At 45.1% G+C, this 27,494-nt stretch overlaps 2 protein-coding genes across 5 annotated transcripts; one reads left to right on the forward strand and one right to left on the reverse strand.

Moving 5' to 3' along the window:
* Positions 1 to 1,968: 1,968 nt before the first annotated feature.
* LOC144714536 (Nucleic acid-binding, OB-fold-like protein) lies at positions 1,969 to 3,159 on the reverse strand. Its single transcript, XM_078589287.1, has 2 exons — positions 2,937 to 3,159; positions 1,969 to 2,840 (listed from the first exon to the last, which is right to left on the reverse strand). Exon 2 carries the CDS (start codon positions 2,713 to 2,715, stop codon positions 2,260 to 2,262), a length of 456 nt encoding a protein of 151 aa, XP_078445413.1. The 5' UTR covers positions 2,716 to 2,840; positions 2,937 to 3,159; the 3' UTR covers positions 1,969 to 2,259.
* A 4,698-nt stretch (positions 3,160 to 7,857) lies between these two features.
* On the forward strand, positions 7,858 to 27,113 carry SYP81 (syntaxin of plants 81). 4 transcript variants are annotated; one of them, XM_078588984.1, is made up of 9 exons: positions 7,876 to 7,966; positions 9,370 to 9,450; positions 10,376 to 10,502; positions 10,611 to 10,694; positions 11,458 to 11,562; positions 12,256 to 12,405; positions 24,971 to 25,204; positions 25,284 to 25,415; positions 26,033 to 27,113. In XM_078588984.1, the coding sequence occupies exons 3-9, from the start codon at positions 10,425 to 10,427 to the stop codon at positions 26,174 to 26,176; spliced, it is 927 nt and encodes a 308-aa protein (XP_078445110.1). In that variant the 5' UTR covers positions 7,876 to 7,966; positions 9,370 to 9,450; positions 10,376 to 10,424; the 3' UTR covers positions 26,177 to 27,113. The 4 variants fall into 4 exon arrangements, with proteins under 4 accessions (XP_078445108.1, XP_078445109.1, XP_078445110.1 ...); XM_078588985.1 differs by having other exon boundaries at positions 10,379 to 10,502; XM_078588982.1 differs by lacking the exon at positions 9,370 to 9,450 and having other exon boundaries at positions 7,858 to 7,966.
* Positions 27,114 to 27,494: the final 381 nt, after the last annotated feature.

Raw genomic sequence — 27,494 nt, forward strand, 5'->3', positions numbered from 1 at the left:
ATTAACATTATAAGTTTTATTGATTCCTAATATTTTTCTAGTGTAGTCTGATTTTCTAAAATATTTATAAGCACCCATTTTATATAATTTTCCCTTGTAATTTAATAAATTTACTAATCTAATGTGTATAAATTATATCTTGATGGAAAATAGTCATAATTTAATAGATTTTTATGGAGGCATATAAAGAATAAGGATTTTACAAAAAAATAATGGCATACATAACACGTGCATTTATCAAATCATAGCAGCTTACGACTAACGGAAGGAAATAAGTTCTCTTAATTTTAGATTCGACAATATATTAGAAGAAAGGGAAAATAATTTTAAGGCTGGAGATTGATTATCTGATCAAGATACTGCACTCAAATATTTTATTGGTCATAGTTGAGTCTTGATCTTTACTCATCAATCATTTTTTCTCTATCCACATGTACATTTTTAGTTTACTCTAAATTTCATAAGTGTCAATTGCTTCTTGATCAGTAATATTGATTCATGGAATAAAATAAACTTTGATTTTAAAATTTATTCTTTTGTTATACTTGTATATGCCAGGAAAACATTAATAACATAATAGATTTAGTTTATATAAGAGGTAAAGGCCTATGATAGCATCAACATTTCTTAAAGATCAAGAGATGTATTTAACCCAAAGAAAAAACTCCCGGTACTTTTTTTAATTAAATTTCTGACCTTTATAATTGAAGAGAAGAAGATGTGATTTTGGAAGAATAAAGTGATAACTAAATTGCTAAGCAAAAGATCATCAAATCCAAATAAAGCAGAAAAAATGGATTTTATGACAAAATCCTGAAGTTGCCCATAAAAAAATCAGGCATAAATAGAATTTTTATAGTCACGCTGGCATTTCGAACAAAAAAAAATTCAGCCTACAATTAGGACATAATAAAAATTATTAAAGTCATTCAAACATCAGCGTCTCTTTCTAAATCAGCCTTTTTATCTCTCTACAACCCATTCGACAGTCTCTTTCTCTCTCTCTCTCTGAAACTTCTTCTCTGTCGATTTCCGTCAACATTCCTTCTATTACTCTTTTTCTCTTTCCAAATTTCTCTCCAGCAAACCCTAATTATCTCTCCAGAGGCATTGAAGGGTGTAATTATTTAATTGTTATCCCACCAAAGAGTTACAGGAGGTTGAGTAAGAAGTCTGTTAGAATGAGAAGAAATTAAGAAATATAAAAGTGAGTCCAAAGAAAAACAAAATTATGAAACAATTTTGGGGAATTATTACCACGACAATCAAGAGTGATCGAGCAAAAGGGTTTTTGAGAGATGAAAAAGGATAAATGAAGGGTTTTTATGGTCTCGATACTGCACAGGCAAACAAACACTGAAATATGTTGAATGATTATTGAAAGATATGCAGTAGGGAGGAAAATAGGGCCTAGGTTTAGTGAGCCCATTTGGGCATTAGTATAACTTAAAAAGACTACGAGTAAGGATTCAAACAATCGGAATAAAAAATGTAATATTCTCAGTTTGTTCTCAATAAAAAATTTGCCTTTAAGATGGAACTTTTTGTATCAACAAGTAGAATACTTCTATATTATTGATCAACTGGTAATTACAGTCGGATTGGCAGAAAATGAATTCGTCATCATCATCACTAAAATATTTTCATCCTCATTGTCATCCATATATGGATTGGATGAGCGACGATGATGATGGTGATGATGAATTCAAAAGATGATAATGGTGGCCCTTGGAAAGTGGATGACAATAACGATGATAATGGCATGATTAAAGTATGACCTTCTCTTGGTAATGATTGATGATAATGATGATGATGATAATCGCTAGAGGGGTAATCAGTTAAGAGAGAGGTTGGCCAGGTGGTGAGGAGAGTTTAACTATCTCCACATATAACTCCGGGTGGTTACCGCTTTGTCGGGTGACCACCTTAATCAATTTTCAAAAAAAAAAGAAAATTGGAAGATAATAGTACTTGAAAATTTGATGCGGATATTATAATCGTCATCAAGACGTTGAACCCAAAATTAGAGAACTGTGTGAAACTGATCGAAGAGTTGCCGGAAATGGAAAGAAACCAGGGTTTTTCAATCATTCAGCTTCAAGGCTTCTCTCTGATTCATATCTTGTACCGAAAAACGAAATCATTTGTTCTGACTCAGTTGATCAATGTAAAAGATGAAGCGAACTGAGAGAACACACCTTGATTTCTCCCAGTTTTCAGCAACGCAATTCCTTTTCACCCACATCAAATTGGAACAGTTCATGCAGTCAAGTTGCCTCCATGAGAGGTTCCCGGTCCAGGTTCTTCAGCAGCTGTCTGAAATGAGATCTCACTCATGTTAGGGGACTCCACAAAGAGCATGGTGAACTCCCCCACTCTCTCTGTTCTTCCCTTGCGCCCGCTCCTCAGCACAAGCTTCTGACGATGATAGGAGAAGATGCCATTGGTCAGGTGCAATATATCACCTGGCTCAAACGCCTCGCACTCCGAATTCCAGAGTAGGAAATTGACACAAGCTGACTCGTCGGCCACTAGAGCAAGGCACTCTCTTGTTTCCTCAATTGCCCCCTTTGATGTCTTGGTCTTGTCCATACTGCCAGTGACACTGGCCTGGAGCTTCTGTCTCCTTGTGCAGTATATTTGGCCCATCTCCAACAATATGAACTCGGCATCGACAGAGTTGGATGCCGATGGTACCAGATCCCTGAGCCTCATCTCTCTCTCCTCTCCACCAGAGAGGAACAATGTATAAGAACCAAGGTATGAGAAGATGAACAGAGACAGAGAGAGAGAGATTGAGCAATAATTGGGGACCAGATCAAGCAAAAAGAGGTACCAATCTGCCAAATAAGATTTAAAGACATCAGACCAACCAAAATGGTAACACAAAAGTTTAACATCAACAAATAGAGTGAAATTAAAAATTGAAATAATACACCAAATTGAGAAGATCTGTAGGAAACTAGGATATGTGGCCCTTCTCCAACAATATGAACTTGACGTCGACAGAGTTGGATGCCGAAGGTACCAGATCCCTGAGCCTCATCTCTCTCTCCTCTCTACCAGAGAGGAACAATGTTTAAGAACCAAGGTTTGAGAAGATGAACAGAGAGAGATTGAGCAATAACTGGGGACCAGATCAAGCAAAAAAAGGTACCAATCTGTAAAATAAGATGTAAAGAGATCAGACCAACCAAATTGGTAAGACTGAATCATCGAACACAAAAGTTTAACATCAACAAAATGGAGTAAAATTAAAAATAGAAATAACACACCAAATTGAGAAGATCTGCTGGAAACTAGGAATGAACGATAGAACACGAAATATTTGGACTCAAAAAATATGAGTTAAGTAAAAAGTAAAAATTAAGCCACTATCTGGACAAGATTGGAAAGAAGGAAAAATAGGGCACGAAAAGGTAACACCAGAAAATTGGAAGTGAAAGGAAAAAACACAAGATTAGGACACCAGACCGACCAGATTGGTAGGAATGAAACATAGAATAAGGAAGCTAAATACAAGGAAAATGAGATTGAATATAGAGCAAAACAAAGACCAGTTTGAACATATTAGTAGGGATCAGCCACAAAACGCAAAAGATTAACAAGGGAAAAAGAGAGTGAAATGAAAAAAAAAAAATACAAAGACTCCAGCACAGCCTGATGGGCAGGAATAAAATCGATACAGCACTGAAGATTAACGCTAGAAAAATGAGATGGAGCAGATGAATAGAGCTACGAAGAGACCAGATGGAATTAGAGAGAGAGTTTTAGAATTACAGCAAGGGATAAAGGAGAGTTAGAGAGAGAGAGAGAGAGAGAGAGAGAGAGATATCGGCAACGAGTTGAGACAAACATAATGGATTAGCCAGGGAGAAGTTAGAAATCGGGAGCAAATTTGAGAAATCAAATAAAAAAATTATCACTGCATCAGCGAACCATCACAGCTGGACAAAAATCTGAAGAAAATAACTGCAGAAGAAATATCCAGGTTTTGCATAGAAGAAAAAGGAGAATAAGTTTGGATGGCTGAGAGATATTGAGACTTAGAGCAAGGAACAACAGAGATTTAGAGAGTATGAAAAAAGAGAAATATGTTAGCAGTTAAGAGCAAAGTCGAGAAGGAGAATTAATAAAATGGTCGCAACAGCATACTCCATCGCTGAATCTCCTCAAAATCAGAAAAACCAGATAATCACAAAAGAAATAACTAGCAGTTGAAATGATGAAGAAGGCAAGTAAGGTTAGATAGATAGAAAGAGGAAGAATTGAAATTTAGAGCCAGTGAGAAGAGAGATCCAAAGACAGACCATCAAAGAAATGAAGAGATAGATTAGGGCTTGGATAGAGGGAAGTTAACTCTTCAGTGAAAATTCTCCGTCAATGAACTTCCACAACTTTTTTGAGAAGATTCAAAGAAAAGCCATTTACTGAATAAAAAACAAGGGACTTGAAATAGAGGTTAGCGAAAAGATTGAGAGAAAGTTGGAGATTGAGTGCGAGTTCGAGAAAGCCATTAAGAAAACGATCACAGCTGCGATTAGCAATAAAATCCGTGGGAAATAATCGCAGAAAAATAACAATAGCTTCAAAAGAAGAAGAATAACAACATTGTTCAAGGTAAAGAGAGATGCCGCAAGAGAAACGAACAGAGATTCAGAAAGATTGAGATTGGCGAGAAGTTCTATATTGAAATCAAAATTTTCAAAAAAATTCAAGTAAATAAACGATCTTTGATGTCTTCTGTACCGCCTTACCTCCACAAATGAGAAAATTCCAGCGAAAAAACTTCAGAAAAATCCCGAGATTGTACACCGCAGACAATGAAATCAAGAGCGAGGCAGAGTTCGGCGTCGAGGATGACGACATGACTCGTCATCGTCATCTTTTAGTGTCAGGTTTGAATCCCGATGACGACTCTACGTCTCGATTCGGACGGGGCGGATGACGATCCATCAGCTAATACTTCCCATGTTGCCGTCATCCGTCCTGACCTCGGAGCAGAAACAGATTGAAATACTTTGTGTTGTATTTATAGTCCAGGGACGCGGACGGGACGGTTTCTTCGTCGCAGGACGGAAAAACTTCCCGCTCACGAGATTTGATGAAAATCGGGACGGAAATCTTTCCAGATAGTGTTTGTCCAACCGATATCTGTCCGATATCCGATATCGGACAACTGATATCCGATATCGGCAAGAAAACCGGGACAGTTTCTGATATCTGATATCGGTCAGTATCCGTCTTTTAGATGTGGACGGATATTGGTGACGGATATCAGAGGGGTAAGGACGATCAGGATATCGGATACCGGATATCGGATTTTGATATCCAGATATCGGAACCAGTATCCGGATATCGATGTCCGGTGTCGACAGAAAAAAAGAACAATATTAATCATCATTTTCAATGATTTAAATGCATCCAACGCCATACGATTTTGTTATATTTTCAACCCCGACAAATTTATACAGTGCAAGTTTTTTATTTTCTTCCATATAGGATAACGGGATACGAAGTTTACATTAGACTTCGAATCCCGTTATCCCATATGGAAGAAAGCGAAAATTGTGCGCTGTATATATTAAACATGGTATAATATTCATGGAATGATATAGTAATATATTTATAAATATATGGTATATTTTAAGCCGGTTATATGTATAATATATTTAATATGTTAATACTTCGTCCAATTAATACAGCCCAAATTTTCTGTTTTCTTCCATATGGGATAAAGGATTCGGAGTTTGATGTTAAACTCGGAATCCAGCTGTTATCCCATATGGAAGAAAAAAAAAGTTCAAGCTGTATATATTAAACGTGCCCCTCACTAAGATAAAAAGCTCCCATCGAACCTCTTCCGCACGTTGACTTGTCTAACGGCTGATTGATAATGATTAAATTAAATTTTTATACAATCCTTCTAAGTTGGATATCGGAATCCGATATCCAACACCGATGTCTGATATCATCATCCTCCCCCCTGAGACGGAGGCGGATGACGACATAGAGACGGATATCGATATCGGATATCGGCACTGTAGCAACCAATATCCAATATCGTTATCCGATATCAGGATATCGGAAAAATTGGATCCCGAAAATTTGATTTTTGGTATCCGATACAGCATCCGTCCCGATACCGTAATCCAATACTGGTATAAGGATGGGTGAACACTACTTCAGGAAACCTCCGGACGAGACGGTTTTCATCCACTCGGACGAAAAAACCGTCCCGTCCACGTCCCTGCACTGATTCCGGAAGTTGGACGGGACAATCTTCGTCCCGTCCTGTCCATTGTCCACGTCCCGCACAATCCGGAACTATAGTAGCATTCCCCCTGCTGATGTCTGCCCAATATCTGATATCCAGATGAAATCAATATGATTTCAGATGCTGGTAGCGGATGTCAGATAAATTCCATATATATGGTTTATTTTTAATAATAGAAAGTATCTCATATTGAATAAAATAAAAGGAAAAAAGGTTTTTAAATACTTCATTAGAAAAGTACTGCTAATGTATACACTTGTGTGCAATGGTTGGCCAGCCAACCTAGATACTTAATAGATATTGTGTTTGGGTCCGGGCAGGGCTAATAATTTTCCATGTTGGCTTTGGTTTCTTGATATTTCTTCAATGATTTCAACCTGTTCGACTTAATTAAATATCAATTAATTAACTTAAAATTGATCAATTTTATTCATATAGAGAGGAACATGAAAATTATATGAGTTGATTATTTATTTATTTGTTTCATACTAATATGGCAGGCTATTCAAATTATATTTAAATTTATATTTTGGATGTCAAAAAAAAACTGATATATATAACACAATTATCTGATATGGTCATCCAAGCCTTGAGATGAAGGTGGATACATATATGGGAACAGACGATATCGGTAGTGTAACTTAAAATATACTACATTTCTCACCTGACAAGTTTAGAACACAAATAAAGAGCCCTATTTGCGAAGCAAGGTAGGGTTTGGTGTCAATGATGATGACATCATCATCTCCGTTCGTGTCTGGTTTTGATTACGAGGATGACTTGACATCACCATTTGTATGTAAGGACGACGATCCATCCGCTATCACGTCCCTTACTATCATCAGTCATCCGTCCTGACCTCGGAACAAAAAAACAGAACGAAAGCCTTTGTACCTTTCATTCCCCTCAGTCATCATGCTAGTGATTCACTTTAGGTTTACAACCGTCCTCCATTCTTTCCGTCATCAGTGCCGTCCCGTCCGGCCCGATGGGAACAGAAGTAAACTGGAAAGATAGTGCAGGGGCGCAGACAAGACGGTAATTTCATCCGTGGACAAAAAAATCATCCCGTCCAGGACTTCGGACGATTGAGGGGACGGCCACCCGTCCCGTCTGGGGCCTTGGACGAGGGACAGTACAGTTATTTCGTCCTTTGGGAGTATAGTATGTGCCTTACAGGTCCACCTGCACGTGCTGTGCCACGTGTCAATTTCTGAGTGGTCTAATGCTGATGCACGTGCTGTGCCATGTGTCAATCTCTGAGTGGTCTAATGCTGACACACGCCCTGCTTTGTCCTGGGACATTGGATGGGACGAGAAGTTTTTGGATGGGACGTGACGTGGACAAAAAAAGGGGAGGGGACGAACCCTGGACGGTATGATTTAGACAAAGCTTAAAATTGGGACGTAGGACGGGACAAACTTTGTCCCGTCCCGTCCATCGTCCACGTCCGGGACGATCCGGAACTTTAACTGGAATTACTGTCATAGAAAAATGACCGAATATGTCGTCCCGTCCCGTCATACACGCGTCATCCGTCATCCTAAATGAGTAGAAAGTATATAAATAAAATTAACTTATACATCTCTCTCTCTCTCTCTCTCTCTCTGTCTCTCTCTCCGGCGGAGGAGCCGTCGCCGCCGCCGCCGTTGTCTGCAATTCCGATCTACGCCTTACATAGACATCAGGTAAAGGATTTGATCTTGTAGTTCCTTCGTAGAATTCTTTGATTTTAGTAGATTCGGGGGTAAATTTCTCTGATCCGTCCGCCCAGGCTTTTTTTTCCGGATACCCATGTTGAATGATCTAATCTATGAACTAAAAAAGAAGAAAAAAATGTAAATTTTCCTTGCGTTATATGTCAATGTCATCCCGATTGGTTTCGGAAGTGCCTGATTCATGTTCACACGGATTCGCGACTCTGAAGAAAGCACAAATATGGATTTTAATTGAAGGTGGCGATCAAGAAAATCAGTACCCTATTTTTCCCATCTCACATGTGTTTGCTAGTATCGTGCTGTCGATGAGAGAGAGTGGCATGAATTGTCGACTATTTCAAAATGAAGTTTCTCTGTAATTCCATCGTCAGCGCAAACAAATTCGAAGCTTCAAATATGTCCCAATAATATTTATACCTTAATGGGGAATCAAAAGGCCAAAAATTTAATTGAATTAATGTGAAATTGGAAAAAAAGTTTATAATCGTATTTTTTCAAACGCATAAGCATTAGAAATACTTCGATTATCCTTTCTGCTGATTCAACCTTTCAATGAAAGGTGAAAGGATTCTTTGAAATGAAAGAATGAACGGTGATTTCAGCGTAACGAACTGATGAATGTATGCTATTGTTCCCGGTAATGCAAAGTACTGGAATTTAAATTTTAGCCCACCGCATTCCATCTCTTTCTTTTATTTATTCTATTTAAATTATCTCTCCTTACAACCGTTTCCTGTAACCGGGATCGCGTTCACGTCCGTTCAGGTATCAGTATTTAACTTCAGTTATTATTTACAGTGGTTCAAAACTTAATTTGTTAGTTGATTTCTGTCGATAAGTTTTCACCCGTCATAGGTTTGATTTGGTTTAACCTATCTATCTGTCTCTCTATATCTATATTACCTTATCAATATTACAATTCAGTTTACCATTTTAAGAGTCGTTCAGGTTGATCGCCAATTTCGAGTGATCTTTCCTCTTTTTCGTAAAAAAAGTCATTTAAAGAGTCGTTAAAATTTTAAATTTATTAGTTGATTTCTGTCGATAATTTATTTTTCATCGTAGTGTTAAGTTGGGTTGGAACTATCTGTACCTGTGTTGCCCAATCATTATTCTACTTCAGCGAACTTTTTCTGAATCGGTTATGGGTTTGATTGTTTGTTGATTTCATTTGATAATTTATTACCCTACTTATGTCACTTTGGTTTAATCGATGTATTTTTTCTTTTTATTTATTTTACCCAATCAAAATTTCAAATCTTGAAATGCCGTTATCATTTCTCTGATGAGACTTGCCTTTTTATCTCCCCTTTCTGCCCATTTTTCCTATCCTTTTTACATGGCATCACTTTTCTGACACTACTTGATTCTAGGACCATTATTCTGAGAGGACTGACTGCTCATATGACTGCTGACTTTCTGCCTTGACATCGTGAAAGATATAAAAAACTGAGGTGAAAAATTTAATGGACATTGAAGGCAACATTTGAATTTTATGGGTTTGACATCTTTTTAACTAGATGTTGACAGCTGATGTTAAAAGACGAGGCGTCAACAGTCTGTGAATACCCATCAACCATTTATGTTAAGCTCGCCAATGCCAACTATCATCATCAACGTCCCTAAAATTCCCGCAAAGTCAAAGTTGTCGCCAATGTCAATGAGGGTGGACGATGTTGACTAGTACCAAAACCCTAAACAGGAGCCTCTCTGCCACCTACCCTTCGGAGGCACTCAACTTGGTGCTCCTCTTCACACCTTCGGGATTCGTTATTCGTGTCCTAAGCCATAAAGAATTGGAGGCTCGTGTCCCTCCCAGGGAGGCACATGTGACTTGGTCCTCAGTCTCTGGTCGTCATAATGTCTCAGTTTGTTGATTTTTTTGCTTTGTACCACCATTTTTTGGTGTTATATTTTGTCCTCTATTTTCTAGTCTTTTTAATGTATAATCCCTGCTTACTTGTTCCAGATTTAATTCCCTCTTTGCTTGATCCGGCCCTCTGTTCCAAGTCTTTTTGCGTGACACTTGAACTCACTCAGCAAAGATAATTTTTTTTGGGAAAAGACCTAATGAAGAGAAATATCAGTTTGTGTCATTAAACCTCGAAACTCTCTTATCTGATATTTGTAGGAGAGGTGAATATTCATCCGCAAAAAAATGTGTGTTTAAATTATAAGTCTGTTTAAAAAGAAATGTTTATCAGTCTTAGATCTTAGTGGCCGACCAACCCCTTCCAAACTACAGTTCTGGTTAACTTTTTCTATTATCTGTGACTCTTTCTTCTGTACGTATTTATCTTTTATTTAGATCATATACAGATGAAATATGTAATTCCTTCTTTTGACTTGAAATGTATCTCCTTATCTTGCTGGTTTAAGAAGTTTGGAGGTTAGCATGACCGAGAACTAGTCTCTGGATGCTCAAAGAATGGCAAGAGGCAAGGACAGGACAGAAGATTTCAAGGATGCCATTCATTCTGCTGCAGTGTCTCTGGGATTTTCTGAGGTCGTCCTTTTTGACATTGAAATTTATTTTGTAATTATATTTCAAGAGAAAATATTTTCTGGGATGAAACTAATGATTTATTTTATTCCATTGTTTTCTCCCTTTCAGTCACAATTGGCTTCTACCATGGCGTCCTTCATAATGCATAAGCCAGCTCAAAAGCCTCCCTTCATCAAAGCTTCTTTGAAAACTGTAGGGCAATCTTCCACCATTCTCTTCTTAGTCGTCATCTCTCTTATAATATAATAAGACTCCAGAACTAACTGGAAGTAAGTGACGTCTTCTATGTAATCTCCAACAAAAAGAGTCTTCAAGAACTACACTGAATCGTAAGAACGAGAATACGGCAAGAAAATCAAGATAAGTGCGTGGAGAAGATGATTAGAGGTAGAACAAAGAGAAATAAAGAAGATAGAAGAGTTAAGCCTGATCGGCTCCGCATGTCCAGCTCAGAGGATCTCCCGCCGCTGGTTAATTGCTCCCGGCATCCTGATTTTCCAAATAAATCAACTTCCCTTCTTGAATGGGAATCCCCTTTATTTATAGCCATCCTGTCCTGCCTTCTCGTCATTATCTCAAATGTACTTCATCGATGCGCACTTGTGACATCCCTTTTCCTTTTCATCATTTGATATATCTTTGGAAGGTACTTAGCAAGTCCTGGACGTTGACACATAAGTTGACATTCTAAAGCAAATCTTGGTAAATATGAAATCAAGTCAGATTATATCCTTCACCATGCCTATCAACTAGGAATAAGTACCCTTTGAAAATTAATTTCTGGCCAGTAGTATGATCAGGTCTATGGTATTAACCATTAAGTTGACATTTTTAAGACAGTCTCAGAATATTTACAATCAAATTATAATAGATTCCTTTGCAAATGAACTTAAGTTAAATAACTTAAATAGTTTTTAACCTTCTTCTTATTTATTTTTTCCATTTCTTGGAACAGCTTGAGAGCATTGAAGCGTTGAGCCAATTTATAATTAAACATCGGAAAGACTATGTGGACTCACATCGAACAACTGAACAAGAAAGGGATAACATCGAGCATGAGGTTAGGGAAATTTCTGATCTTAATCTCGGTCTCATCTCATTTATATTTATATTTATTAAAGAAACTATCTGTAAGACTAACCGTTATGTTCTCATACTGGGCCATCTATGTTTCCGCCTAGTACAATAAGAATAAAAAGCTTCGACCTAAATGTGAAAGATTAAGAGTCTATTTTTTCTTGCTCGCCTATGGCTTCTTGTTCCTTCTTCTCCATTTTCTGTTCCTCGACCTAGAAGTCCTCTATCCTTGACAATATTTTTTCATGTTCTAAAGAAATAATTAAATTGTATCGGAATATTGTCTGCCCAGTTATTTCATTTTCTATTGGTCTATTTTTTGTACGAAGCATGAATTAATGGGGTCAAAATTTCTCAACCCGTCTTCCGATAACTCAACATTTGATGACTTGATGAGGAAATATTTAAATCTCGTTGAAATATGGTCATGATCTGATTATGATAATATCATAATCATCTTTTCAAAAAAAATGATAATATCATAATCATCATGATGTTTCGATATCTCTTAATTTTTCCACTGGCTTGAGAAGACTCAAACTGTCAACTGGATGAGAAAATACTCAAATTGACCTTTGGACTATTGCCTATCTGCTGTTTCGTTCCCCATCGTCTTGTTCTACCACTTTCACCTTGATGTTTTTATTAATGAACCTGTTCATTTTATTTTACTCAGGTTAGTGTGTTCATAAAAACTTGCAAAGATCAGATTGATCTTTTAAAAAATAGCATTCTCGACGATGAAAAAGCCGACAGTTCAAAATCGTGGCTTGGGTTGAAGGACAGTGGTTCCAAAGCTGATATGGTCGCCCACAAGCACGGTGTGGTATGGACTCCTAGATTATATGTTATCTACTGTTTGAAATGACATAATTACATATTTTAATTCATTCAAAAAAATTACATATTTTACTTGCCTGTTTGCATTAATCTCTTGATAAATTAATATGAAATGGGATGGAACCATATCAGATGATTATGATATTGCCTGAATTTTATGAATGCATCCCAATCATGTTCCAGATTAAAACTCAGTTATTATGAAATCAGTCGGTCAGGTTCAAGATCTTGCTTTGATTTGCAAAAAAATGGTACTTAAATTGTTTTTGATCGATTTGTGAAAATGGCCAAAACTCAAGGTAAAGTGTTGGGAAGAGAAGAAGAAGATAATGACATAACTTGAACAGAGTACATGTAAGGGTATATGTACCCTAAGAGGGAGAGAGGATAATAGGGCTAATGGGCTTATAGAATAGGGCCCATTAGCCCATGAGGGATAGTCTATCACTAACACCCCATGGCGAAGTATGGATATCTTCCATACCGAGCTTGGAGACGGCACGTTGAAGAAGAGGGCGGGAGAGTCCCTTGGTAAGGACGTCCGCTGCCTGGTCGGCGGATGCAACAAAGTCCAGGTCAAAGATCCCTTCGTCAACTCGCTCCTTGAAGAAGTAGCAGTTGCGCTCCATGTGCTTGATGTGGCCCTGTTGTCCAGGGTTCTTGGCCAACGCGATCGTCGACTTGTTGTCGCAGAAGAAGTGAATCGGGCCAGCATACTCCACGCGAAGATCGTGAAGGATGCCGTAAATCCACTGGCCCTCAGAGGCCCCATCGGCGGGTGCGCGGTACTCAGCTTCGGCGCTAGAGCGAGACTTTGTCCTGCTTGCTACTTTTCCAGCTGACGAGACTGCCAAAACAACGCGTGCAGTAGCCCGTGGTAGACCGATGATCCACAACGGAGCCGGCAAAGTCAGCATCAGTGTAGACTTTCACTGTCTGGTCAGTGCTGCGAGGGAAGAGCAGGCCCTTTCCGGGGCAGCCCTTCAGGTACGCAAGGACCCGCTGGGCGGCCTGATGGTGAATCTCCCGTGGGGAGTGCATAAACTGACTGAGCAGGTTGACGGCGAAGGCGATGTCGGGCCGAGTGTGCGTCAAGTAGAGTAGCTTCCCCACCAGCTGCTGATACCGGTGGGAATTCGTCAGCGACGAATCCTCCCCTTTGCCCAACTTCACGTTGGGATCAATGGGAGTGCTCATCGGCGCACAGTCGGTCATACCTGTCAGGGCCAGTAGGTCAACGGCGTACTTCTGCTGCCAGACAAATATCCCACGAGGGGAGTAGGCCACCTCAAGGCCAAGGAAGTATCTGAGAAGGCCGAGGGCCTTGATCTCAAACTCCTTAGCCAAGGCAGTGCTGAGGCGGACAGCTTCGGCAGCATCAGATCCCGTGATAAGGATGTCGTCGACGTACACGGCAAGAATGGAGACACCGTTCGGGCGGTGACGGAAGAAGAGAGAGGCATCTCCATTGCTCTGAGTGTACCCTTCGGTCTTCAGAACAGAGGAGAACCTCCCAAACCACATGCACGGGGACTGCTTGAGTCCATAGAGGGACTTCCGCAGTCGGCACACGTGACTGGGGGGCCGAGTGAGTAGCCCGGGGGTTGCTGCATGTACACCTCCTCCGTCAAGTCGCCGTGCAAGAAGGCGTTCTTGACGTCGAACTGGCGGATGGCCCAGTGGAAGTGCGCTGCAAGCGCCAGAAGAAGCCGGACAGTCTCCATCTTCGCCACGGGAGAGAACGTCTCGAAGTAGTCCACGCCATAGGACTGAGTGAACCCCCGAGCCACAAGCCGAGACTTGAGGCGTTCGAGAGTACCGTCCGCATGATGCTTCTTGGCATGAATCCACTTGCAGTCCACTACCCTCTTGCCCGGAGGTAGTGGAACGACGTCCCACGTGTGGTTCTTGAGGAGAGATTGCATCTCCTCGTCCATCGCCGCTTTCCAATGGGGAGAAGCGATAGCATCGGCTAAGCGTTGAGGAACGGGATCCGACTCGATGCGGGTGAGGAACAACCGGTAGGGAGGACTCAGCCGGTCAAAGGAGAGGTAATGAGAGAGAGGGTAGAGGGGGGCCTTAGTGCACTGACGGACCCCTTTCCGTAGAGCAATAGGCCACCCCAACTGATCGTCACCATCGACAGGAGGAGCGGAAGCAATGGGGGACTCCCCGGGAGGAGCAGTAGACGACACACCGGGAGTCGTAGGAGACTCACCGGAGGGCGAGGGTAGACCGGGAGGGGGGGGTGACGAGGGTTGGTCACCGAGAGAGGAGGAGGGTGACGCACCGGGGTTTGACAAGGATGGGGGGCCGGAAAGAGGAACGGAGACCAATGGGAGAGGGAGAGCTGCCGAAAGGGGAAGGGCAGGTAACGAAGAAGAGGTAGAGGACACGTCCAAGGACCCCGCAGGAGGAAGTGAGGAAGAGGAATCAAGGGGAGAAAGATCCGGAAGTGAGGAGGGTGGAGTGGGAGTGGTGGACTCCACGATCGGACTTGGCCCCAAGGGGGGGGTCGAGGGAGCCTCATCCAGCGGAAGGCGTGATGAGGTAGAGTAGTCCCCAAAATAGGGTTCATGCTCGGCAAAGGTGACGTTTGCCGAGATGAAGAACCTCCGAGAAGGCAGATGATAGCACCGGTACCCTTTTTGGAGGGAAGAGTAACCCACAAACACACACCGGAGTGCGCGTGCATCAAACTTCGTGCGTGTGGGAGAAGTATCATGGACGTAGGTGGTGCAGCCGAAGATACGAGGCAAGAGTCCCGTTCGCAAAGAAGCATTCGGGAATGCCACAGTCATCCGGTCCAAGGGGCTGGAGAACTCCAGGAGTGGGGTGGGGCTACGGTTAACGAGGTGAGTACTCGTCAAAACCGCCTCTCCCCAATAACGCCCCGACGCCTTGGAGTCCAACAGCAATGTCCGCGCCGTCGAGGTAACATAGCCGATGTGACGTTCAGCCATGCCATTCTGCTCGGGCGTGGCCACACAAGAGGACTCGTGGAGGATGCCCCGGTCGGCAAAGGAGGCGAGGTCAGCGTTGAAGAAGTCCCGAGCATTGTCGGAACGAAAACGCTGGATGCCTCGACCAAACTGTGTCTGTACCATGGCGCAAAAGTGTCGAACATTCTGCGCAACCTCCGACTTCGCAGTCAGGAGGTAGACCCACGTATAGCGGGTAGCTTCGTCCACAAAGAGTAGAAAGTAGCGATGCCCTTTCAGACTGATCTGCGGTGCCGGCCCCCAAACATCACTGTGGACTCGGAACAGCGGGGTCGATGTGTGAGACGAGGATGAAGTAAAGGAGGATCTGCGGTGCTTGGCTAACTGACAAGCGTCACAAACCACAGTCTTAAGGTCCACGCCCGAACACAACGAGGGAAAAAGACGCTGTAAAGTGGAGAAAGGCGGGTGTCCAAGGCGCTGATGCTCCATCAGAAGACGTCCCCGACGCTGCTCAGCCACCGAGAGCAGAGAGCGGTGCCCCCTGAAGCACGGGGAGCGGCCTCCATCGCACAGCATCAGCAGTCCGTTCTCCCGCCTAAACGGTGTAGTCCCGCCCCCCTCGTCAGACAGAAACATGCCGTCAGGTTGTAGGTGGAAGGAGCAGGAGATAGCATCAACTAAGCGCTGCAGAGACATAAGCACGGCCCGCAGGTCAGGGACATGGAGAACGTTGTGGACCACACCGAGGCCGTCCACATAGACTGCCCCGATTCCGGCCACACGGAGACGTCCACCCCCGGCCGTGAGGACAGTGCGGCCACCACGATGCCGCTCTGTTGAAGAGCCTGGAACCACCATCTATCTCTCTCTCTACCTCTCTTTCTCTCTCTAACTCTATGCCTAAGTGTAGGTGGGCCATGTACTATAAGTGGCCCACCAGGAGGCAACTCTCTTCTCCCTTTCTCCCCTCTTTTTTTCCTCCTTGAACTGCAGCGGGAGAGAGAAGAAGTGACCTCATTAAAGAGTCTCACACGTGGGGCTCACTTATTGAAAGGTCTCACGTGGGAGGTCACTTAAGACTCTCCCACGTGGGAGAAATTTAAAGCCCCCAAACCCTAGCCGCTATCAGTTGAATGTTCCTTTCTTTTTATTCCTCTCTCTCTCTTCAAAGGCGCCCCTAGGGCTGGAGCTCTCCTTGCTCGCTGAGGCCCTCCTGCAGGGTGGTTTCTTCTCTGGAAGTGTTTCTTTAACATGGTATCAGAGCACTGGTGGTGAAGACTCACCTCTGCGATCTCTGGAAGTGCTGTTTCCTTGAGACAGATCTCTCAAGAACTCTGCTGGTTGTCTTCTCAGCAAGCTTCTGCACTGATCTGCTCGAAGCCAGTCTGTGCAGTTATCTGGAGTGCACTTCCAAGCTTTCTGCATCAGTCCTAACCCTAGAAGGGTTGTTCTACTGGTCTGTTTCCATTTCTTTCTGTCAAGTAAAGGTTGTTTCTCAAGCATGGCGAGTCATGGAGATGGAAGCTCGACCCAGGATGTTTGTTGTTGAAGATAAAATGGATAGAACTTTGTTACCTAGAAAAGAAGGGATACATGCCCTTATATAGGGCTGAGAGAGAGAGAGAGTATTAGAGATTTATCAATGTGGGATTAAGAGAGGGAACCCTAAGTGGGCTAAGGTCTAGTGGACCTAATAGGCCACACCACCTATTTCCCAACACTCCCCCCCAAGCTGGAGCGTGGATGCTCGTCATCCACACCCAGATAGTGATGTAGTAGTAGGCGGTGTAGAGCGTGGAGCAGGATGGTTGGAAAGATGGCAGAAGCGTGGGAGCACCAGGAGGCATCCGGTGGAAACCGCGGAGGCTGCTGAGGCAGCCAAGGCAGTCGGTGGTGGCCGGAGGTGACCGAGGCAGCTGAGGCAACCAAGGCATCTGATGGAAACGAGGCCGCTGGAGGCAGCCGAGGCAGTCGGTGGTGGCCGGGGTGACCGAGGCAGCTGAGGCAACCGAGGCATCCGTGGAAACCGAGGCGACGAGGTCGCCGGAGGCTGCCGAGGCAGTCAGTGGTGGCGGTGACCGAGGCAGCTGAGACTGCCAAGGTAGAGCTGAGGATGGCCGATGAGCGGCAGAAGACGGCCGGAGAAGGAGGTCGGAGGAAGCCCGAGGGCAACCGAGGCGGCTGGAGGCACCTGAGGCAGCCGTGGCGCCAGAGGTGGCGGAAGAAGCCTGGGAGTGCCGTGGGACGGATGCAGATCGCACGCAGGAGATCGCCAGAGATGATTCGCAGAGGGCCGGCAGTGGAGGCGGAGGTGCCAGCGGAGGCGGAAAGGGCCGAAGTCGCCAAGGGCGGCCGACACGGAGGCTCGGCGGCGGAGGAAAGGGCCTTCAGGCAGCATAATTGCAGGTTCTGGCGGCGGCAGTCCAGAGACGGTCCGCATTTCGTCGAACAGGTTCTGGCGCGGCGGCAGTAACAGGTTCGGGCAACGGCAGGGCAGTGCAACCGCGGCGGACAAGGGCGGCAGAGGCGGGCGCCGCGGCAGAGGCGGCAGTGTGGTCGGAGGTGCGGCGCGCAAGGTGGCTGGGAAAGGCGGCCGGCAGGGCAGCTGGTGCGGCCGGCAGGACAGGCGGCAAGGGTGGACGGCCGGAGGGCGGCTGGGCGGGAGGGCTGTCGGAGGGCAGCTGGATGGCCAGAGGGCGGTTGGACGGTCTGAGGGCTGGGCAGCTGGACGGAGGGCCGCTAGAGGCCGTCGGTGGACGGTTGGACGGCCGCCAGAGATCCGCTGGTCGACCGGATGTTGGCCGGAGAGGCAGCTGGAACGCCGCACCTGGAGAAGGTTGGCGGTGGGCAGCAGCAAAGCAACGTGAGAAACCAGCGCGGTCGACACTACCGCCGCCACGCACGGGCGCCGCGCGATCGCCTGTGGCCGCGGGTGGAGACCGGCGGTAGTGAGGCGACGAGGAGGAGACTAACTTTGCCCGACGCGCCGGGAGATCGCCGGAGGCTGAGCAGCGAGGATCGCTGGCGGTGGAGCGGCATACATTTCCGGTGCCGGAGGCTGAGCGGCGAGGATCGCTGGCGGTGGAGCGGCATACATTTCCGGTGCCGGAGCGGAGAGAAAACTTTAAACGAGGTGAAACCTCCACCACCCTAGAAGAATGATTTCAAAACCCTACATAACCTGTGGCTCTGGTACCATGTTGTTGAAGATAAAATGGATAGAACTTTGTTACCTAGAAAAGAAGGGATACATGCCCTTATATAGGGCTGAGAGAGAGAGAGAGTATTAGAGATTTATCAATGTGGGATTAAGAGAGGGAACCCTAAGTGGGCTAAGGTCTAGTGGACCTAATAGGCCACACCACCTATTTCCCAACAATGTTTCTGGAGGAAGAGTTGAAGAAGGCAGTGGCTCCAGTGCAGAGACTGGGAGGACTACGATTGTATTTCCTCCGGCAGAAGTGAAGTTCGACGGTGGAAATATGTTTGAATGGTCGAAGATGGTAACTCTCACAGTGTATGGCTGTTTTCTGGGGGATCACCTGACTGATCCTCCCAGGAACCCAGCAGATCCTGACTTCAAAAGATGGAAGGCAGAGGAGTCACTAATTCTGGGGTGGATGCTGAGGTCGATGACCCCAGAAATGAGGAGAGACTTCCTCTATTGTGAGACTGTAAGAGAACTCTGGGATGAGATCCAGAGGTATAGAACTGAGGTCCAGGAGTCTATGGCGCGTCAAGGGGGGGAGAATATTCGACAGTACTCCTCCAGATTGAAGGCGATCTGGAGAGAGATGGATCACTTGTGGCCTACACAAAATCCTCAGTCAGTGGAACGTCAATATATCCTGAAACAACGGATATTCACATTTCTTTTGGGACTGAACTCAGTTTATGAATCAGTGAGGAGTCAACTCTTTCACCGAGAGAAACTCCCGTCACTGGAAGAGGCCATTGGAGCCATCCTGCAGGCCGAATCCAGACTTGGGGTTACCTCCGAATCTCAGGCTCCGCATTCCGCTGCACTGCTTACGAAGAAGCCCGAGAGTCGGGGGAATTCTGCTGGGACAGCACGGCCACAGCAGTCAGCTGGGACTGAAGGAGAGGACAACCGAGATGCTCTTGTCTGCAGCTACTGTAAGCAGCGCCGCACACTAAGGAGAATTGTTGGAAACTTGGAAAAATCAGAACGCTGGGAAGAAAGCTTTTGCCTCGTCCTCATCTCAGCCGCCCGCATCTGGTGGGACTGTGCCAAGCCCAGAAGTGGATGAAGTTCAGCAGAAATTGAGTACCGCGTCACTTGTTCAGTCAGGTAATCCTTCCTCTCTAGAATGGGTTGCTGATACAGGGGCAACCGACCACATGACATCGGAAGGATCTCTGTTCACCGGTTACGTGCGGACAGAGGGACCTCACCGGGTGCAGACAGCTGGGGGAGGGTCATTACCTGTCACTGGAATTGGTGATGTGACGGTTGATGCAGAAGGTCCTGCACGTTAAAGATCTCAAAGCAAACCTAATATCCTTACAGAAATTAGTAGACGACTACAAGTGGAGATTCATCCTTGACAGTGACGATTGTTTCTTGTGTGACAAGGTTTCCGGGAGGAGGATTTCATCCTTTAGACGAGAAGGTGGACTGCTCCTCCTCGAGGCCTCTCCACGGAAGTGCTGGGTGGCGGAAAGGAAGGGCACCGGGGAAGAAAGGCTGCTGTTGCTACACCGACGGATGGGCCACCCTCCTTTTGACCTGCTGAAAAGCAGTTATCCATCTTTATTTCGTAATCTTTCGGATGATAAACCTTTTTGTGAGGCCTGTCACTTGGCCAAACACCGACGATCGAGTTTTAAGTCTGTTGAAGATCGTTGTTTGTTACCGTTTCAATGTATCCACAGTGATGTGCTCACTGGGTGTCGTTGGTTTGTGATTTTTGTCGACGATTGTACGAGGACAATGTGGACGATTTACTCAAGTCGGAAGTTCCGGAGGTCATTATCCAGTTCTGCCGGTTGATCAAGAATCAGTTTGGAAGGACGATACAACGGTTCAGAAGCGACAACGGGACTGAGTTTTTTAACAGCACTGTTGGCTCCTATTTCTCAGATCATGGGATCGTTCATGAGTCATCTTGCGTGAATACTCCACAGCAGAACGGCCTGGCAGAGCGCCGTCTGGGATACACTTTAGCCACGACACGGTCCCTATTGATTCAGGCAAGTCTGCCGAATAGCTTCTGGGGGGAGGCAGTACTCACCGCCACGCACTTGATCAATCGACTCCCAATGAAGGTGATCGGGTACCAATCTCCATTGGGGATGCTGAGCCACTTCCGGAAATAAAAATTTTCTCGGGCCTGCCAGCTAGAGTCTTCGGCTGCACAGCCTTTGTACACCAGTCTGCCGGAAAGTTGGACCCACGAGCTCTGAAGTGCGTGTTTGTGGGGTATTCGGGTACCCAGAAAGGGTACCGGTGCTTTCATCCAGCCTCCCGCAGGATCTATGTGTCTGCAGACGTAACATTCAATGAAGCCGAGTTCATTTATCAAGCCGAAACTTCCCCGAAGACAGCTGCAGTTGGTGACACATTTACTGAACTACACTTTCTATCACTTCCCAGGGTGCAAGTTGGAAGGACTGAGGGAGGACTGACTGATGACACAGCAGACCAGCACGCGGCCACTGATGAAGATGATCTGGCAGATTCGGGAACGCCGAGACAGGAGGAGGAAGTGGAGGAAGTGGTGTCCGCTGAGGTGGAGGAATCCACAGAGGAGGTGAATGGCTCACCGGAAGAAGAGGTGGCAACCTCAGAGGCCCCCGAAGATGACCTGGGGTGGCCTATTGCACTGCGTGAGATCGTGCAGATCGACAGTGAGATACCCGATTGGACAGTTTGTGAAATATGAGCGATTGGGGACAAACTACAGGAGTTTCCTCACTACACTCGGTGAGGTTGTGGTGCCCACTGCCGAGGAAGCACTTCAAGATCCCGGGTGGAGAGCTGCAATGGACGAGGAGTTGGCAGCCTTGGAAAAGAATGGCACGTGGGAGCTCTTACCCCTTCCGAAAGGCAAGCGGGTAGTTGGCTGTAAGTGGGTGTACACTCCGAAGTTCAATGGGAGCGGGGAACTGGAAAGGTTGAAAGCAAGACTTGTCGCCAAAGGCTACACTCAGACACAAGGTGTTGATTACGAGGAGACATTCGCCCAGTGGCGAAGTTCAATACAGTCCGGTGCTCATTGCGGCAGCTGCGAAGTGCAACTGGGAAATCTTGCAATTTGATGTAAAGAACGCATTTCTCCACGGAGAATTAGAGGAAGAGGTCTACATGCAACCCCCCCCAGGGTATCCGCAGCCCGGACGAGGCAACCTGGTCTGCAGGCTGAAGAAGGCTCTTTACGGACTTAAACAGTCCCCGAGAGCCTGGTTTGGAAGGTTTACGGGGACCATGCTAAGACTGAAGTATCACCAGGCTCGCGGGGATCACACCGTGTTCATCAAGCATGGCTCAGAAGGGCGGATCACAATTCTGCTAGTGTATGTGGATGATATCCTCATCACGGGGAGTGACTCGGACGAAATTCAGCAGCTGAGCAATGCACTGACAGGTCAGTTTGAAATGAAGAAGCTGGGGAAGATCAAATACTTCCTGGGCATTGAAGTGGCCCACTGATCTCGCTCAGTCAACACAAGTACACCATGGATTTGCTCAAGGAGACAGGAAAGTTGGGATGCAAGCCTGCAGCAACTCCATTGGATCCCAATGTGAAGATTGGGAGAGGGGATGATGGGGCAGCAGTGGATAAAAGGTCCTATCAGAGACTGATAGGAAAGTTGATCTACCTCAACCACACACGACCAGACATCTCCTTTGCGGTGAGTTTATTGAGTCAGTTTATGAGTGAACCGTATGAGGTTCACCAGCAAGCGGCATACAGAATCTTGGCATACTTGAAGTCGACAGTTGGGCAAGGTCTCTTGTTTACCCGTGAAGGTGGAATGAAACTTGAAGCATACACAGATGCAGACTGGGCGGGTTCCGTGATTGATCGCAGGTCCACGTCGGGCTACTGCACCTTCTTGGGTGGCAGTTTAATAACGTGGAGAAGCAAGAAGCAGAAGGAGGTATCTCTTTCGAGTGCAGAGGCGGAGTTGCGCGCCCTGAAGCGTGGTGTTTCTGAATGCCGGTGGCTGAAGCACCTACTGGAAGATCTCAGTTTGTACGATGGGAGCGGAACCACTCTCTATTGCGATAATCAGTCTGCCCTTGCTATTGTCAAGAATCCGGTTCAGCACGACCGGACGAAGCACATGGCTCTGAATCGACACTATTTGACAGAGAATATTGCTAGGGGAGTGATCCACCCCAAGTTCATTCCATCAACAGAGCAAACGGCGGATATTTTCACAAAGGCGCTACCGGCACTGAGATTCCAGGCTCTGGTGTTCAAGCTCGGCATGGCCAACATCCACACCTAGCTTGCGGGGGGGTGTTGAAGAGCCTGGAACCACCATCTATCTCTCTCTCTACCTCTCTTTCTCTCTCTAACTCTATGCCTAAGTGTAGGTGGGCCATGTACTATAAGTGGCCCACCAGGAGGCAACTCTCTTCTCCCTTTCTCCCCTCTTTTTTCCTCCTTGAACTGCAGCGGGAGAGAGAAGAACTCTTACACGTGTGACCTCATTAAAGAGTCTCACACGTGGGGGGGCTCACTTATTGAAAGGTCTCACGTGGGAGGTCACTTAAGACTCTCCCACGTGGGAGACAAGTAGGAGAATGAAGGGGGGGCTTAAAGCCCCCCAAACCCTAGCCGCTATCAGTTGAATGTTCCTTTCTTTTTTATTCCTTCTCTCTCTCTCTTCAAAGGCGCCGCCCCTAGGGCTGGAGCTCTCCTTGCTCGCTGAGGCCCTCCTGCAGGGTGGTTTCTTCTCTGGAAGTGTTTCTTTAACACGCTCATATGATACAAACCGGGCATTGCTCGGGGTCATGTGTTCGGTAGCCCCCGAATCAAGGACCCAAGTCGTATCGGAGACGACAGGCGAGTGGAAGGCCGTATGGCCACAGTACCATGCATCTGAAGATGAAGGAAGGGAAGACGCACCAAAGCCGCCGAAGTAGGCCGTGGACGGATTCTGCAGGGCAGCCATCTGGTCACGGAGGCGGGCCAAATCTGCCTGAAGCTGGTCCATAGTCACTGCGGAGGGGCTGGCGGAGGAGGAATCAGAATGGGCCACCATGGCCTTGCCTTCTGCGGCCTCTTTCTTCTTTCGCCAGTCATTCAGGCGCTTCTTGCACTTGTTCTTCCGTGGCCCAGTTTGCCGCACACGAGCAAATCGTCGTCCCAGCTGGAGGAGCGGCGTAGGTGGGCGTGGGAGGATCGACGGTGCCTTGCCGCCTGAAGGAGGGCAGAAAGTAGTGCGGTCGACTCACCCGGGGGGCCGGAGGAGGGAGTCCCATGGAGGAGGAAGTGGCTTTCCTCTTCTTGAAGCTCCTTCACCAACTCCTCGAGGGCAGGAGGACCTTCCTTGCGGTGCAAGGCACGACGACGTACGTCATCATACTCGCGGTTCAGGCCATTGAGGAAGCCCATGATCCGCAGAAGAAGCACATTCTGGAACATCTTGGACGTCGGATCGTCGGGCGGTAGGTAGTAATCCACTTCATCCCACATCTTCTTGTGGGCAAGTGCATATTCAGAGATCGTCAACGACCCCTGACGGAGATTGCTGGCCTGACTTGCAAGGGAATAAAGACGCCACCAGTCGCTTTCCCGGCCACAGAAAGAGCGCACCTGATCCCAGAAGCCTTTCACCGTTTTCTGATGCGGAAGACGGTCGCGGAGCTCTGGAGCCAGGGTGTATGCATACATCCAGCCGAGGATGAACTGGTCCTCAACGTCCCACGCTGCATAATGTGGGTGGTCGATGGTAAGGGGGTCTTCAGTGCAATGCTTGAAGAGCTGGCGCGCCTTCAAGGTGGTCTCGACGAAGCGCATCCACGGGAGTAGATTCGGGCCCCGTAAGAGTGTCGTCTCGGGGACCGATGGAAGCGGATGAGCCACCTTGTAGGACAGTGGCTTCTCCAGGAAGTCGGTCTCGGTGAATGGCATGGTGCTGTTACGGTGCTGCTACGGTAGTGCTGCGGCTGCGGCTGCTGTGCGTGCGCGGCGGCTGTAGGTGGGCGATGTCAAACCCTAGGGAAGGAGCTCTGATACCATGTTGGGGAAGAGAAGAAGAAGGTAATGACATAACTTGAACAGAGTACATGTAAGGGTATATGTACCCTAAGAGGGAGAGAGGATAATAGGGCTAATGGGCTTATAGAATAGGGCCCATTCGCCCATGAGGGATAGTCTATCACTAACATAAAGTATGATTAAAAATCTGATGTAACAATCACATTCTTCTTAATTTATACTGAAAAGAGACCCAATAATAACACACAGATAAAGATGTCATCCCATTGTTTATCTGTAACAGAGAGAGGAGAAAGAGAGAACGAAATTATGTCAATATCTGTCAGCTCTATCGATTAAGTGGCCCTTTTCTGGTATTTTTTATCTGAGCTCTTTCTTTTATTCTTTCTGCCCTTTTGGAAGAGAGCAGGTGCTGATTTTAAGCGAGAGGCTGCACTCAGTCACGGTCAATTTCGATCGTCTCCGATCTGCACGTTTCCAAGAAGCAATAAACAGATCGATTCCCAGAAGGAAATCGCGCAAACTAACCGACCCAAAAGTTTTGGATCCGAATTCACCTTCTACTACTTTATCTGGGCTATCCGATAACCAAAATTCTGTACTCGTTCAAGAACAATTGGATGATGAGACCCGAGCTCTTCAGGTTTTATTTTATCTTTTTTTCTTTAAATGAAGGGAATTTCTGGAAATTTGTTTGATTTTGAATATTGGGGTTTTTTCAGGTAGAGCTATCGACGCTTTTAGATGCCGTTCAGGAGACGGAAACGCGGATGGTGGAGATGTCGGCGTTGAATCATCTGATGTCAACTCACGTTCTCAAGCAAACTCAACAGATTGAGTACCTATACGAGCAGGTCATCTGCCGCTGATTTCCGTCTAGATCTGAATTAAAACTTAAAACATTGATCCATTTACTTATTATTTAGTTGTTAGGTGTTTATTTTACTCAACCGATGAGTATCTATACAAGCAGGTCAGATAATGACGCTCCTCTTCATCTGAATTTTGATCCTATTTGTTTAATCTATTTTCTTATTTATTTATGGAGTATTTAGATGTTTATTTAACTCAACAGATGAGTAGCTATAGGAGCAGGCCAGTTGTTAATGATTTCCCTCTAGATCAGAATTTTGACCTAAAATTTTAATCTATTTCTTTTATATTTATGGAGTTAGATGTTTATTCAACTCAACAGATAATCTATACTAACAGATAATCAGCTGCAGCCGATTTCTCTGTAGCTCTGAATTTAAATCTCTAAAAAAAATTAATATTTTTACAAATTTATTTAATTCTTTAAATGTTTATCCAACTCAAGGGATGTGAGATTTATAAGAGCAGGTCAGCTGCCGCAATTTCCCTATAGTTATGAATGTGACATAAAAATATTTATCTTTTGAAGAAGATATTTTTACATATTTATTTATCTGGTTGCTTAGGTGTTTATTTATCTGGTGGGATTTAATTTCAGGCTGTAGAGGCAACAGAAAATGTGGAGAAAGGGAACAAGGAGTTATCCCAGGCGATAGACAGGAACAGCAGCAGCAGGACTTTTCTCCTGCTCTTTCTCGTTGTCCTCACCTTCTCCATACTCTTCTTGGACTGGTACAGCTGATCCTCTCTCTCTCTCTCTCTCTCCCTCTCTCTCTTTCTCTCTCTCTCTCTCTTTATCTTTCTCTCTCTCTCTATTCCTTTCTCTCTCTCTCTCTCTCTCTCTCTCTCTATTCCTTTCTCTCTCTCTCTCTTTCTCTTTCTCTCTCTCTCTCTCTCTCTTTCTCTCTCTCTCTCTCTCTCTATTCCTTTCTCTCTCTTTCTCTTTCTCTCTCTCTCTCTATTCCTTTCTCTCTTTCTTCTCTCTCTCTATTCCTTTCTCTCTCTCTCTCTTTCTCTCTATTCCTTTCTCTCTCTCCTTTCTCTCCCTTTCTTCTTTCTCTTTCTATTCCTTTCTCTGTCTCTTCCTTTCTCTCTCTCTCTTCCTTTATCTCTCTTCTTTCTCTCTCTCTTCCTTTCTCTCTCTCCCTCTTTCTATCTATCTTTTTTCTCTCTATATTTCGTTCTCTCTCTTTCTATCTATCTTTTTTCTCTCTATATTTCGTTCTCTCTCTTTCTATCTATCTTTTTTCTCTCTATATTTCGTTCACTCTCTTTCTCTCTATCTTTTTCCTCTCTCTCTCTCTCTTTACATTTCTTTCTCCTATCTTTTTTTCCTCTCTCTCATTCTTTCTCTCTATCTTGTTTTCCTCTCTCATTCTTTCTCTCTCTATATTTCTTTCTATCTCATTCTTTTTTCTCTCTATATTTCTCTCTCTGTTTACGTCTCTGACTTTCTTTCTCTCTCTCTCTCTGTTTATGTCTCTGACTCTCTTTTTGACTGTCTCTCTCTTTATTTTGTTCTCTCTCTTTCTCTGTTTATGTCTCCGACTCTCTTTTTGTCTGTCTCTCACTTTATTTTGCTCTCTCTCTCTCTCTCTCCCTCTCTCTTTCTTTCTCTAATGTAAACGGAATTGACGCCAGAAAATAATCTAAATTCAAATAGCACATCCTTCCCTTCACTTCTTAACTTCAAATCTTGTGGTTTTTCTTGCTCTTCCTCTCCGTCTTCACATTTTTCATACTTAATCTTGGGTTGATGCTGCTTTCCTTCCCTTCCTTTTCCAATAATCTGCTATTGCTTCATACTGCTTTTATATTTCTCGCTTAGTCTTCCCCTTTTCCACACTCTTCTTAAGTTGTTCCTATTGGCTGTCTGTCTGTTTCTCTCTCTATTTCTGTCACTCTCTCTCTATACTGAGCTTAGGAGCCCATTTAACAATCCTCTCTCTCTCTCACTCACACACAAATGTTTGGGCTCATGCAACTAAAGTGCATGGACACAGACAGGATGATGATTTCGTCTGAAGATGAAATATTTGTATGCATTGAGAGTTGCACAT

Source organism: Wolffia australiana, chromosome 17 (genome assembly GCF_029677425.1).
Source record: "Wolffia australiana isolate 7733 chromosome 17, ASM2967742v1".
Taxonomy (NCBI): Eukaryota; Viridiplantae; Streptophyta; class Magnoliopsida; order Alismatales; family Araceae; genus Wolffia; species Wolffia australiana.

Bases quoted from the DNA above. Each gene is read 5' to 3' on its own strand.
- LOC144714536 (XM_078589287.1), bottom strand. From the start codon at position 2,715: ATGAGGCTCAGGGATCTGGTACCATCGGCATCCAACTCTGTCGATGCC.
- SYP81 (XM_078588982.1), top strand. From the start codon at position 10,425: ATGGCAAGAGGCAAGGACAGGACAGAAGATTTCAAGGATGCCATTCAT. The intron at 11,563-12,255 runs GTTAGGGAAATT...TATTTTACTCAG, and splicing joins GGGATAACATCGAGCATGAG to GTTAGTGTGTTCATAAAAAC. The intron at 25,205-25,283 runs GTTTTATTTTAT...GGGTTTTTTCAG, and splicing joins ATGAGACCCGAGCTCTTCAG to GTAGAGCTATCGACGCTTTT.